We start from the raw sequence: 16,074 nt of genomic DNA on the forward strand, positions 1-16,074 counted from the left end.
TTTAGTAGCCTAATCATTGTGGAGAAGTGCTGGGTGTATCAATGTACTCCCTAACGAAGGTGCAAAGAAAGCAATGGAAACAAATGGATTCAACACTGCCATAAAGGGTGAAGAACCAACAATCACTGGGCAGGTGATGTTGAGTGTTTTTTTGGGGTGGCCCTAACAGACTTCTTCTAAGGGGAAAACTGCCACAGGAACATAATACCAAAATCTCCAGATAAGGTCATAGGAATCTGCCACGATGGAGCATCATGGATAGCTACCCAAAGATATTTCATTTTCTCCATAATATTTGCCAAGCACATTCCTAGCACATCACAGTCACATATGCTGCTTCTCTGGGTGTCAAATCTTGAACTACAGACTGAGGTGACAAAAGTCGTGAGTTACTTCCTAATGTCATGTCGAACCTACTTTTGCCCAGTTTAGTGCAGCAACTCAATGTGTCATGGACTCAACAAGTCGCTGGAAGTTTGAGACGTGCTGCATCTGTAGCTGTCCACAGTTGCGAAAGCATTGCCTGTGCAGGATTTTGTCCAGTTACTGATCTCTCGATTATGTCCCATAAATGACTGATACTTTCGTGTTGGGTGATCTCGGTAGCTAAATCATTCAAATTGTCCAGAATGTTCTTCAAATCAATCATGAACAACTGTGGTCCCCTGACGTGGCACAATGTCATTCATAAAAATTCCACTGTTGTTTAGGAACATGAAGCCTGTGTATGGTCACAAATGGTCTCCAAGTACCTGAACATAACTGTTTCTAGCCAATGATCAGTTCAGTTGGACCAGAGGACCCAGTCCAATCCACGTAAAAACAGCCTACACCATTATGAGCCATCACCAGCTGACACTGTGCCTTGTTGACAACTTTGGTTCCTTGGCTTCGTTGGGGCTGTGCCAAACTCAGACCCTACCATCAGTGCTTTCCAACTAAAATCAGGATTCAGCTGACCAGGTCATTCCAGTAGTTTAGGGTCAGATCAATACAGCATGGGAACATGACAGGTGCTGCAGGCAATGCTGTACTTTTAGCAAAGGCACTCGCATCTGTCATCTGCTGCCATAGCCCATTAATGTCATGTTTTGCCACAAGGTAGGGAAGGATGCACAAAGCAAAGATGGGATAGTGGAGTAGTTTGAGGAAGGTCTCTTGCAAGATTACTCAGTGGCTGCACAACAAGACGAAGACTACAGCTAGAAGCTGAAGAATGGCTGCCATCTCAGTCCAACTGACAGTCTTACCAGCTATAAGCTAGTAACATAACAAGGAAGATTAGAAATACTTACAATATCCAAAACAGTCTCAGAAATATTGGATGGATCACACAGAAAATCGAAACAGACATGATGAAAGTCATAAAAAGCATATTTACAAAACTTCCTTTGTCAGAAGAGATCCAGGGCAGTTTATTTTTTCATTTTTTATTTTAATTTCTTAATTTTTTATTTATTTCTGAGTTTTCAATCTTAAAAAGAAACAAATGTTGTTTTTATGTCACCTGGAAGGTGTGCATTCTGGAAATGATCTTTGCCATGTTTCCCCGCAAACTCACTACATGACAGGGTTGAGCTTAGCAACACAATGTTTGTGTTCTTGGTGCATTGGTTATGGTGACACAATCATTTTGAGCACAGAGTAAACATTAAATTCTGTGTTAAGCTTGGGGAAACCCATACTGAAACATGAATAATGATTAACCAAGCGTATGCAGGAGAGGCATTTTCAAGAAGTCATGTGTTTCTGAGTGGCACAAAACATTCTGAAAAGGCAGCAGAGATTCAGTACAAAATGATCTCAGAGGTTGTCGCCTGTTTACAGAACATACCAATGCAAATGTGTAGCATGTAAGGCAGTTATTGCAAGAAGACTGTCACGCAAATGTGCATGTGGTACCAGAACTTAATTTGAATTGTGATGTGTGTCATAAGATTTGGGGAACTGGAAACTTAATGCAAAACTCATCCCTCACACAAAACAGGCGAACAGGAAGAGGAAAGATGAAAATTTCTGCTGAACTACTGGATGTGATGCCACATTTCTGTCAAATATTACTGCTGGGGATGAAAGTTGGCGCTGCCAGTATGACCCTTATATGAAGCATCAAAGTGCTGAATATTGGAGCCCTTGATCAGCAGCCTCAAAAAAAGTCAAACGACAACCTTCAAGAACAAAGGTGCCCTGATGTCACATCCAGTAGTTCAGCAGAAACATCAGGGCACCTACATATTTGTTGGCCAAATACCTGACGGGAATATTAAGTCCTTATGTGGGTAAATGCCCTCATCACATCCATAATTCCGGCGATTTTGTTAAACGCCTTGATAGCTGCAGGTTGGATGAGTCAGATATCATGGTGAGTTTTGACGTTGTTTCCTTGTTTATGAGGGTTCCCCTGTGAGAGTCACTAGAATTGATTAGTCAGAAGTTTGACAAGAAGACCATTTAACTTTTTAGGCATGTCTTGACCTCCACGTATTTTCTTTTTAATGGAGAATACTACGAACAAACGGAGGGAGTCGCCATGGGTAGCCCACTCTCACCGGTGGTAGTGAATGTGTACATGGAGAACTTTGAGGAGGAGGCCCTGTCTTCATCCAAATGGAAACCTACTTGCTTTTTCCGTTACGTGTACAACACGTTCGTCATCTGGCCTCATGGTATGGATAAACTCCTTGATTTCCTTTCACATCTAAACTCTATACACCCCAACATCAAATTCACTATGGAGAGTAAAATGGATGGTAAATTACCTTTCCTTGACGTTTTGGTCAAGAGAAGGGCTGACGGCACCCTAGGTCATGGGGTGTATCGGAAGACAATGCACACTGACCCATATTTGCACGCGGACAGCTGCCACCTAGAGGAATGGGGTACTTAAAACTCTAGTACATAGGGTGCGCACTATCTCTGACACAGAGAGTCTACCCCAGGAATTGGAACATCTGAGAACTGTATTTCGAAAAAATGGGTACTCAGAGTGACAGATTCAACGTGCTCTCCACCCAACCACTACAGCACAACCTGTGGAGATGGATGAAATCACGAGGAAGGAGGTAGGCACTGCATTTATTCCATATACAGGCGCACTCTTGGGGAAAATTGCCCGCATTTTGAAGAAACACCGGGACGGAACTGTGTTTTGTTCTCCGAATAAAACTCGTGCACTGGTGGGGAGCGCCAAAGACGACCTCGGTCTGAGGAAGGCCGGCGTGTACAAGATTCCGTATCATGTGGCAAGTCGTATATTGGTCAGATGATGCGTGCCGTCGAGGATCGATGCCATGAACACCAGAGGCACACTCGACTGATGTTTCCGAGAAAGTTGGCAGTCGCTGAACATTGTCGGAAAATCACGCTATGGAGTATGAACGCACGAGGATTCTGGTACAGATGTCTAGATACTGGGACAGCGTTGTTAGAGAGGCCATCGAAATTCGCACCAATGACAACCTCATAAACCGTGACTGTGGCTATAATCTTAGCAAGGCTTGGGAACCAGCGATTGGGTTAATCAAGAGTAAATCGAGCAAACGTATAGTTGTGACGACCACGGCGGACAGAGCCATCACACCGACGTCATCTCAGACGCCGTTGCAATCTGTTCCACCGCGCGATCGTGGTGCGGGGCATGGACGGAGGAGGGAGTGCGCTGCGGGTGGAGGGTATTTAAATTGGCCGCCGCCGCGACCGAAGCCAGTTCCCCCTGAGCAGCCGTAGCATACGGATCTCCGTACCGGCACATTCACAGGAGCTCAGTCCGTCCGTCAGTTCACCTGATGATGGTGACATGTATGATCACCGAAATATTGTGCCCACTGGACACTGTAGACCGGCAGTACACCTGTGGATATTTTGATTATCAAATACGCTGGGAGAAACTCAAGAATCACAATATATTATTTGTTGAATTATCAAAACCATAAAAAATCATGGTTTTCTATAAAATCAATCAATGGGTCACAGTTGCTTGTTGAAGTGCTCATTGATCATGATATCACTGATACAGAATATAATAAAATGTAGGCTGAAATACTAATACTACCCCAGAAATTGCTTCACTGAAGATCCAATGAAGGTGAATGGACACTGAAGAGCCAAAGAAACTGGTACACCTGTCTAATACCTTGCAGGGCCCCCCACCAGCACACAGAAGTGCCACAGCACGACATGGCACAGACTCAACTAATGTCTGAAGAAGTGCTGGAGGGAATTGACACCATGAATCCTGCAAGGCTGTCCATAAATCTGTAAGAGTACGATGGGTGGAGATCTCTTCTGAACAGCATGTTACAAGGCATCTCAGATATGCTCAATAATGTTCATGTCTGGGGAGTTTGGTGGCCAGTGGAATTGTTTAAACTCAGAGGAGTCTTCCTGGAGCCACTCTGTAGCAATTCTTGATGTGTGGAGTGTTGCATTGTCCTGCTCAAATTGCCCACATCCATCGGAATGCACAGTGGACATGAATTGATGCAGGTGACTAGATAGGATACTTACGTATGTGTCACCTGTCAGAGTCGTACCTAGACGTAACAGGGGTCCTCTATCAGTACAACTGCACATGCCCCTCACCATTATGGGGGCCTCCACCAGCTTGGGTGGCCCCTGCTAACATGCAGTGACCATGTATTCATGAGGTTGTCTCCATACCCGTACACATCCATCCACTCGATACAATTTTAAACCAGACTCGTCTGACCAGGCAACACATTTCCAGTCATCAACAAACCAATGTTAGTGTTAATGGGACCAAGCAAGGTGTAAAGCCTTGTGTAGTGCAGTCATCAAGGGTACACGAGTGGGCTTTTAGCTCTGAAAGCTCATGTTGATGATGTTTTGTCGAATGTTTCTCATGCTGACACTTGTTGATGGCCCAGTATGGAAATCTGCAGCAATTTGCAGGAGGGTTGCACTTCTGTCGCATTAAGCAATTCTTTTCACTTGTCATTGTCCTGTTTTTGCAGGATCTTTTTCCAGCCACAGTGGTGTCGGAGATCTGATGTTTTACCAGATTGCTGATATTCACAGTATACTCATGAAATAGTCGTATGGGAAAACCCACACTTCATCACTAACTCGGAGATGCTGTGTCCCATCGCCCATGTGCCGACTGTAGCACCATGTTCAAATTCACTCAAATCTTGATAAACTGTCATTGTAAAAGCAGTGATTGATCTAACAACTGCACCAGACACTTGTTGTCATACATAGGCATTGCTGAGCAGAGAACCATATTTTGCCTGTTTACATATCAAAATACACATGCCTATACCTCTTTTTTGGCCCTTCAGCATAGAAGTAAATAATAATGGAATTGGAAAAAAACTAAAGGTGCTTAATAGTCTGCCAGATATTATGCAATACCCACTACATTCTATATCAAATATGAAGAAGAAGTGATTCATTTTCAAGTACAGGCTATCATAGGTCAGTGGATTAACAGAGTGTTGCTTATACTGGAAGAAGTGCATATCTGGTTTTTAAGAAAGGTTGCAGCACATATGCACAGAACTTAACACCTGTCTCACTGATATCAGTTTGCTGTAGAGTTACATAACACAATTTTCTATTAATTTATAACTGTTCTGGAGATAACACAACTTGGATTCTGTAACCACTGATCATGGTTACTCAATTTGGCCTCTTTATTTGCGAGGCACACAAGATTGTAGATAACAAAGTTCAAGTGATTATTATATTTCTTTACTTTCACAAAGCCTTCAAATAAGCTCCTCACCACTGCTTAATCAACAAAATACTTGCTTATGGACAAGTGTGTCTTTAGACTGAAGACTTCCTAGCCACATTATTCTTATTAGGGAGACTTTGTTGGGAATGAAAGTAGTGCCTTGCGTGCTTCACAGCACTGTGCTGAGACTTACTGTTCATCATAAATGTAAAAAAATCTGGAAACAAAATTTTTAGTTCCCTAAGGCTACATGAAACAGTGTGTTATGTATAGAGAGATCACACAATAAAACAAAGTTCTTAGGACACGGACGAAAACCTGAAAATGACCATTACTTTATGCAAATGCTGATAGCTAACTCTCAACAGAGGTTAATGTAATATATATATATATATATATGCAAACATATGAAAAGACTGGCTCATTGTCATTGAATTGTTAAGTGATTGATCAACCACTGAAATCACTGACACTCATTATCTGGCACTATTTGTTCATAGTGATTTAATGCAAAACACTGTCTATATTTAGCCGTGCAGAAGACAGATGTATGTTGAAATTTGTAAGAAAAATCATACAAAAGTGTAATTCACCTATGAATTTAGTCTCTCACAAGACTGTTATTCAAGAAATTTTTGAACACTGTTCATTGGTCATCAACAGAACAGATGGAAAATATTGAAAGAGAAATGAAAACTTCATTTCTGGTTTCGTTACTCACTGGATGAACATCACAGACATACTCAACAAACTGCAATGGGAAACATTACAAGAACGGTTCTGGGCATCACACAGTAGATTATTATTAAAATTCTGAGAGTCCACATTAAAATATAAGTCAGACAACATAGGCCTTCTTCCAACTTCTTTTGTCACATAATGAACAATGGGTTTATGTAGATCACTAGCATTATTCTTGCTTTCTGGCCACAATTTGCAAATGAAATACAGTGAGGAAATAACCATTCGAGTACACTGTATACCCCCCCCCCCCCCCCACCAAAATGGTATGGTATGAAGTACCCATAAATGTAGATGTATTGTTATGAGAAATTTATAGCTGTGGTATCATAAATCTGCAGTGCTAATAACCAGAGATTTAGATAATTTCTGAAGAACTGGATAGTAAAAAAATAATACATATTACAAGTGTCTACAGATTCACAGTTTCCATTCATATGAAACTGGAAAATAATGACAAAATCACAAATGGAATTAAAAACTGCATATAATACCATGTGAGTTTGAAAAGGGTTCTGATATGATATTCTGTTTCTATCTTGTAATAAATAAACAGCTCAAAGACATTCTACAACTGGGGAGCCAGAATCTATTTTCTCATTTATGCATTTTTCAGTACTTTGTTTGGGGTTCATGTTTCAGAGTTTGTCTTCTGTTAGTCAATTTGTAAATTTATTAAATGATATATATTCACCATTCAGGAAAGCAATTAGAAATAGCCAGCTACTAAAACACCTAAAATAGATGTATCTTTTCAACATAATGTTCTGTGAAATAAGCTGTTTGCAGTAAAAATTATATAAAATAGATAATTACGCAAACCTGTAACATATTTCTAGTATTTTTGCTATGCAAAATTCATCTCTATACAGTTTCTCTATACAGACCTTCGTTGCTTCCATAAGCTGCTTCCAATGACGTTCCCTAATTGCTGGATTTTGTAGTTCTGTCACAGCTCTCAAGGATGTTAATAAATTCTTCAACGTACCTTCCAGGCTAATGTAGGCATCCCACACTCGCATCTCTTTGTCTAGTCCTGTAAAATGGATATTTCAATAAATTAAAGTCACTGCCATATCAAGAAATTTATTGTATCTACTTTGTTTTGAAGTCAATATAATAGAGGGAAACATTCCACGTGGGAAAAATATATCTAAAAACAAAGATGATGTGACTTACCAAACGAAAGTGCTGGCAGGTCGATAGACACACAAACAAACACAAACATACACACGAAATTCTAGCTTTCGCAACCAACGGTTGCTTCGTCAGGAAAGAGGGATGTCTGCTTGTGTCTGTATATGTGTGGATGGATATGTGTGTGTGTGCGAGTGTATACCCATCCTTTTTTCCCCCTAAGGTAAGTCTTCCCGCTCCCGGGATTGGAATGACTCCTTACCCTCTCCCTTAAAAAACCCACATCCTTTCGTCTTTCCCTCTCCTTCCCTCTTTCCTGACGAAGCAACCATTGGTTGCGAAAGCTAGAATTTTGTGTCTATGTTTGTGTTTGTTTGTGTGTCTATTGACCTGCCAGCGCTTTTGTTTGGTAAGTCACATCATATTTGTTTTGAAGTCATTTACATAAATATTGGATTTTATGATCCATCACTGAAATACACAAGCTCAAGACACAGTCGATGAAAAAGATGTGCAGAGGGCCCAGGTTAAGCTGCTGACAATATAATGATTGTAGCCACAAATGTACATTTTATTGCTTGGTGATGATCCATAAGAACTTGTGTGAATACAACCGAAGCTCAGCACAAACTGAATGGAAAGACAGTCCTGCAGCAGAGAGCTGCACTGATGACGAGAGAGGTTCCTTATGTTAGCTAATGCACTATCTGCTGTTTCACTACAAAGACAAACTATGGTTTTTTGGTCGGACTTCAATTAAGCTACCATTGTGCACAGGATACCTACATTTTCAATGATGCTTGCATGATGTGTAAGTGGAGAATCCCTATGGCACTCCCACTCCCAAGCCCTTGCCTAAGGTACCATATCCCTATGGCACACCAAGGTGGAAGACATGCCCAATCCACCTAACCAGCACCTGTTACTCCAATCCTATCCTACCAGATGTCAAGCCACCTTTGAAAGCAACCATGACATATACCAACTCTGTCACAAACACTGAAGAACCTTTTATGTTGGTATGTCTACCAAACAGCTCTCCATCAGCATGAACGGACACCACCAAACTACAGTCAAGAACAAAATTGACCACTCAGTGACACAACATGCTCAATTTCAATAGTTGCTTCAGAATCTGAGCCACTTGGATCTTTCCCATCATAACCAGCTTCTCTGAACTACACAGATGGGAGTTATACTTACAACATATTCTCCATTCCAGTAATCATCCTGGCCTAAGTCTCAGGTAGCCAACAGTTTCCTCTTCCTCCATCCTGTCACCACCTCCCAAATTCATACTCCCCCCCGCCCAATTGCCTTCAGCATGTGCCACATCCCACTGACAGCTACAACTATACCTGCCACCCACCCTCCTCCCTCTCACATTCCTAGCCAGCAAACTGGGCTCCCTCTGAGCTGCTAGACACCCACCCGCAGTTTTTTTTCCCCCTGTCTCCTACCCCCCTCCCCATGTCGTACACTTAGGCTCTGAATTTTTTCTCTTCTCTTTTGAAGATTTTGAAGGGATGATTTTATTGATGTAAACTTGCAATTTGTAATTCTAGTGATTTACATTATCTCTGTATTTATTTCTATGGTTCAGTGTTGCAATGTTTTAGTTTAGTCTTTGTATCGATTGTCTTGTGACAGAATGTTCCACAGATCTGAAAATCTGAATGCCATGTCCTGATATATGTATAAATTATGATTTGTGTAGTAGATATTTTTCTTATGTTTTCTGTAAAATGTCATGTATAAAATACTTCTATACTTCAAATTAATGATATGAATATAATAGAGGGAAACATTCCACGTGGGAAAAATATATCTAAAAACACAGATGATGTGACTTACCGAACGAAAGTGCTGGCAGGTCGATAGACACACAAACAAACACAAACATACACATGAAATTCAAGCTTTCGCAACAAACTTTGCCTCATCAGGAGAGAGGGAAGGAGAGGGAAAGACGAAAGGATGTGGGTTTTAAGGGAGAGGGTAAGGAGTCATTCCAATCCTGGGAGCGGAAAGACTTACCTTAGGGGGAAAAAAAGGACAGGTATACACTCCCACACACACACATATCCATCCGCACATACACAGACACAAGCAGACATTTGTAAAGGCAAAGAGTTTGGGCAGAGATGTCAGTCGAGGCAGAAGTACAGAGGCAAAGATGTTGTTGAAAGACAGGTGAGGAATGAGCGGCGGCAAATTGAAATTAGCCGAGATTGAGGCCTGGCGGATAACAAGAAGAGAGGATATACTGAAGGGCAAGTTCCCATCTCCAAAGTTCTGACAGGTTGGTGTTAGTGGGAAGTATCCAGATAACCCGGATGGTGTAACACTGTACCAAGATGTGCTGGCCATGTACCAAGGCATGTTTAGCCACAGGGTGATCCTCATTACCAACAAACACTGTCTGCCTGTGTCCATTCACGTGATTGGACAGTTTGTTGCTGGTCATTCCCACATAGAAAGCGTCACAGTGTAGGCAGGTCAGTTGGTAAATCACGTGGGTGCTTTCAACGTGGCTCTGCCTTTGATCGTGTACACCTTCCGGGTTACAGGACTGGAGTAGGTGGTGGTGGGAGGGTGCATGGGACTGGTTTTACACCAGGGGCGGTTACAGGGGTAGGAGCCAGAGGGTAGGGAAGGTGGTTTGGGGATTTCATAGGGATAAACTAAGAGGTTACATAGGTTAGGTGGACGGCAGAAAGACACTCATGGGGGAGTGGGGAGGATTTCATGAAGGATGGATCTCATTTCAGGGCAGGATTTGAGGAAGTTGTATCCCTGCTGGAGAGCCACATTCAGAGTCTGATCCAGTCCCGGAAAGTATCCTGTCACAAGTGGGGCACTTTTGGAGTTCTTCTGTGGGAGGTTCTGGGTTTGATGAGATGAGGAAGTGGCTCTGGTTATTTGCTTCTGTACCAGGTCGGGAGGGTAGTTGCGGGATGCGAAAGCAGTTTTCAGGTTGTTGGTGTAATGGTTCAGGGATTCCGGACTGGAGCAGATTCGTTTGCCTCGAAGACCTAGGCTGTAGGGAAGGGACCGTTTGATGTAGAATGGGTGGCAGCTGTCATAATGGAGGTACTGTTGCTTGTTGGTGTGTTTGATGTGGACGTACGTGTGAAGCTGGCCATTGGACAGGTGAGATCAACGTCAAGGAAAGTGGCATGGGATTTGGAGTAGGACCAGGTGAATCTGATGGAACCAAAGGAGTTTTTTGGCGGCAACCCAACCGCATAACTTTTGTCTGTGCCCATCGTTGTCCACCAACCCAAGTTCACCACAGGATCAACATAGCCCAGCTATAACCAACACCTTTTAGCCTTTTTTCACACCAGTTCTCCAGTTGCTTTCTAGTTCACCTTATCTCTCGCCATATATTTTTATTTTCATTTTCATTTAGCCTCATGTTACACTTTCCACCTTCTAATATCATGTCACCCTCACAACATCCCCACAACAACCCCATTAAGTTTTATTTACTTTCCCTCCCCAAACATGCCTTCGCCCTAGCCAGATTACACTCCCATATTTTATTTTCTCAGGCTTGTCTGACATTTGGCATTGCCCCGAAAGGCCTCACACTTAAAGTTCCCATCTCTGGCTGTAATCCTTCTTTCCATCAGTCCCTATACCAGTTCCAAACTGAACAATCCATTGCCCTCACCCACCTAATCCTTCACCTACACATCAACTCAGCCAATGAACACACCCGTCAACCCCTATCCTTAATAAAAGTTCTCAATCTTTCCTCTCCCACATCCACACTGGCTGTTCAGAGCATCCTCCTACAGGCCAATCGCAAATTAGAACAGCATGCCACCCTCCACCTCAAAAAACTATCCAATCTCCTGGTTTCCCACCTCCGGAAAGGCAATTCCCTCACCCTTCACAACCTTTCCAGCAAACCTCAACCTCCTCTCTTTGCACACAGACCAAGTCTCTCCCATCTACTCAATCTCCCACTTCCAGCTCCACTCCCCCCCAAAACCTCAAAATTCCAATCAACACAATCTGGAACCAAAACACCCTAATTCAGTAATTAACCTTTCCTCCAAACCTCTCTCCCAATCCGAAACTCTGTCCTATCCAAAGGCCTCACCTTCAGCCCCACTCCCAGATTCAACAAAACAGCCCTCGTCAAAGATTTACTGTCCTACACCTGTACTCTCTGCTGGAAATATCACTTTGCCACGAAGAAAAATGATCCTAATCATACTCCTAATGGTCCAACTCCCCAAGACACTATCCAAATTGAACCCTGCTGGAACAGTTCCATCCTCCGTCACAGCGGGACCCACCTCCTCTTCCTCAAAATCACCCTCTCCAAACTATCCAGGAATTTCTGACTTCCAGCCTTGCTTCTCAATCCTTCTTAAAAAACCTTAATCCTACTCCCAACATCACCACTGCTGAAGCCCAGGCTATCCGTGATCTGAAGGCTGACCGATCCATCGTCATTCTTCCGGCGGACAAGCGTTCCACAACCGTCGGGAGTATGTGGCTGAGGGACTGCGTCAGCTTTCAGACAACACTACATACAAAGTTTGCCAAGGTAATCCCATTCCTGATGTCCAGGCAGAGTTTGAAGGAATCCTCAGAATCTTAGGCCCCCTACAAAACCTTTCACCTGACTCCATCAACCTCCTGACCCCACCAACACCCCGCACCCCTACCTTCTATCTTCTTCCTAAAATTCACAAACCCAATCATCCCGGCCGTCCCATTGTAGCCGGCTACCAAGCCCTCGCAGAACGTATCTCTGCCTACGTAGATCAACACCTTCAACCCATTACATGCAGTCTCCCATCCTTCATCAAAGACAGCAACCACTTTCTCGAACGCCTGGAATCCCTACCCAGTCTGTTACCCCCGGAAACCATCCTTGTAACCATTGATGCCACTTCCTTATACACAAATATTCTGCACGTCCAGGGCCTCGCTGCAGTGGAGCACTTCCTTTCACGCCGATCACCTGCCACCCTACCAAAAACCTCTTTCCTCATCACCTTAGCCAGCTTCATCCTGACCCACAACTTCTTCACTTTCGAAGGCCAGACATACCAACAATTAAAGGGAACAGCCATGGGCACCAGGATGGCCCCCTCGTACGCCAACCTATTCATGGGTCGCTTAGAGGAAGCCTTCTTGGTTACCCAGGCCTGCCAACCCAAAGTTTGGTACAGATTTATTGATGACATCTTCATGATCTGGACTCACAGTGAAGAAGAACTCCAGAATTTCCTCTCCAACCTCAACTCCTTTGTTTCCATCAGATTCACCTGGTCCTACTCCAAACCCCATGCCACTTTCCTTGACGTTGACCTCCACCTGTCCAATGGCCAGCTTCACACGTCCGTCCACATCAAACCCACGAACAAGCAACAGTACCTCCATTATGACAGCTGCCACCCATTCCAAATCAAACGGTCCCTTCCCAACAGCCTAGGTCTTCGTGGCAAAAGAATCTGCTCCAGTCCGGAATCCCTGAACCATTACACCAACAACCTGAAAACAGCTTTCGCATCCCGCAACTATCCTCCCGACCTGGTACAGAAGCAAATAACCAGAGCCACTTCCTCATATCCTCAAACCCAGAACCTCCCACAGAAGAACCCCAAAAGTGCCCCACTTGTGACAGGATACTTTCCGGGACTGGATCAGACTCTGAATGTGGCTCTCCAGCAGGGATGCAACTTCCACAAATCCTGCCCTGAAATGAGATCCATTCTTCATGAAATCCTCCCCACTTCACCAAGAGTGTCTTTCTGCCGTCCACCTAACCTACGTAACCTCTTAGTTCATCCCTATGAATTCCCCAAAGCACTTTCCCTACCCTCTGGCTCCTACCCTTGTAACTGCCCCCGGTGTAAAACCTGTCCCATGCACCCTCCCACCACCACCTATTCCAGCCAGTCCTGTAACCCGGAAGGTGTACACGATCAAAGGCAGAGCCACATGTGAAAGCACCCACATGATTTACCAACTGACCTGCCTACACTGTGAAGCTTTCTATGTGGGAATGACCAGCAACAAACTGTCCATTCGCATGAATGGACACAGGCAGACAGTGTTTGTTGGTAATGAGGATCACCCTGTGGCTAAACACGCCTTGGTACATGGCCAGCACATCTTGGCACAGTGTTACACCATCCGGGTTATCTGGATACTTCCCACTAACACCAACCTGTCAGAACTTTGGAGATGGGAACTTGCCCTTCAGTATATCCTCTCTTCTTGTTATCCGCCAGGCCTCAATATCGGCTAATTTCAATTTGCCGCCGCTCATTCCTCACCTGTCTTTCAACAACATCTTTGCCTCTGTACTTCCGCCTCGACTGACATCTCTGCCCAAACTCTTTGCCTTTACAAATGTCTGCTTGTGTCTGTGTATGTGCGGATGGATATGTGTGTGTGTGGGAGTGTATACCTGTCCTTTTTTCCCCCTAAGGTCAGTCTCTCCGCTCTCGGGATTGGAATGACTCCTTACCCTCTCCCTTAAAGCCCACATCCTTTCGTCTTTCCCTCTCCTTCCCTCTTTCCTGATGAGGCAAAGTTTGTTGCGAAAGCTTGAATTTCATGTGTATGTTTGTGTTTGTTTGTGTGTCTATCGACCTGCCAGCACTTTTGTTCAGTAAGTCACATCATCTGTGTTTTTAGATATACTTCTATACTTCTGTATTCTATCTTTTAGTATCATTTTGTACACTCTTTGGCAAAACCTTATAGTCTGTCACATAATACTGTAAAGACATTGTTTCCAAATTTTGTGAGGGGTATATTGTAAAGGGACACCCTCTTCTAGTGTTACCTTTCCTCAGCAGTAGACGATACCATAAATAATTAAAAATTTTTATACCGGTTAATATCTCAACTGTTTTAACTAAAAGAATTATATATGATTTTGTGCAGGATATATTATATTTTGGGCTAAAAAGTATAAAAAGAAATTACTTTATTTTTGTTGTTAGAATCGATATACGCTAGCTCTTTATGTACTGTTAAAAATAACTTTTTTTTGAAACATTTGAAATTACGAAATATCTGGCACACTTAAAATTCCTATTATACGATGTTTACTTCTGGATTAATTTGTAAAATGATGATATAAATTGGTGGAGATTCATTTGTCAAGAAAATTTTTGAACTCTCTGGAATATTGTTACTACCCCAGAGTGGATTAAGGGTAGTGGGCATGCTTCTGATGTGATCAGACGTGTTTTTAATTTTGGCAATAACAATGTAATTTTCAGTTTTGCTGAAGTGTAAATTGTGAAGACAGAGTGATATAGAAAAATGTGAGAGAATAAAATCAACATAAAAGCGGAAGTTACTGCTCAGGCAATTCTTCAGAAGTTATTACATCAATTGGAACCATGAGAACCTATAATGTGAAAAATTTCAGCTTCGAGAATCAGTCCCTAGACATGAAGTACTGGAGCCAAGTACAAGAAAAGAAGATAAGTAAAATGATTATTGTAAATCTTATTCCTCCTGAAGCTTATTAAAAGAGTTAATTATGAAGTCAGTGACAACCAACAAATGACATGAGGGAGGGCAGATTACGTAGTCGTAATTTATCCCTACGTAGATCGGCATTCAAAAAATATTTTCACATTCAGAGGAGAAGGGTAGTGAATGAAACCTCGTGAAAAGATCTTGTGCAATGAAAAATGCCTTTTTGTTTCAATGATTGTGGCCCCAGTTTGTGTATCATATTGTGACAATCTCTCCCCAATTTCATGATAGTACAATACAAGCTGCCCTTGTTTGAACATTGTTAATGTCCGTTGCCAATCCCATCCTCTATGGATCCCATACTTTGAAGCATTATTCCAGTAGAGGATGGACAAGCATATTATATGCTGCCCCTTTAGCAGACCTGTTGCATCTTCTGCCAATGAAATGCAGTCTTTGGTTCACCATCTCCACAACATTTTCTATGTGGTCATTCCAATTGTTATTTGTAATTATAATACCTAGGTATTTAGTTGAATTGACAGCCTTTAAATTCATATGATTAATCCAAATTCTTATGATTAATCCTGTAACCAAAATTTAATGGTTTCCTTTTAGTAGTCATGTGAAAGACTTCACATTTTTCATTATTTTAGGGTCAACAGCAACATTTCACACCATACTGGTATCGTATTTTAATCATTTTATAATTGGTTTTGAAATGATGAGGACTGTACTAGCCAGTGTCTGCAAACAATTTAAGATTGACTCTTAAATCATTTATATATATTAGGAACAGGAGAGGGCCTGTAAGTTCTTCCTTGGGGAACATCAGAAGGAGTTTATGTTTTAATCAATGACTTTTCATCAATTACTAATAACAGTGACTTATCTAACAGGAAATCTTGAATCCAGTTGCACAGCTGAGACAGTACTCACTTGTGAGAAACAGTGTCATAAACTTTCTGGAAATCTAGAAATATGGAATCAATTTGAGATTACCCAGCAAAAGCACTCATTACTTTGTG

At 42.4% G+C, this 16,074-nt stretch overlaps 1 protein-coding gene across 1 annotated transcript in view; it reads right to left on the reverse strand.

Annotated features, from left to right (window-relative positions):
* Positions 1–16,074, reverse strand: part of LOC124620004 (dynein beta chain, ciliary-like) — a 588,564-nt gene that overhangs the window by 420,859 nt on the left and 151,631 nt on the right. The window contains exon 10 of the mRNA XM_047146668.1: positions 7,327–7,475. Within this exon, the coding sequence (XP_047002624.1) occupies positions 7,327–7,475 (149 nt within the window). The remainder of the gene's footprint in view (positions 1–7,326; positions 7,476–16,074) is intronic.

This window comes from Schistocerca americana, chromosome 6 (assembly GCF_021461395.2).
Source record: "Schistocerca americana isolate TAMUIC-IGC-003095 chromosome 6, iqSchAmer2.1, whole genome shotgun sequence".
In the NCBI taxonomy this organism is placed as follows: Eukaryota; Metazoa; Arthropoda; class Insecta; order Orthoptera; family Acrididae; genus Schistocerca; species Schistocerca americana.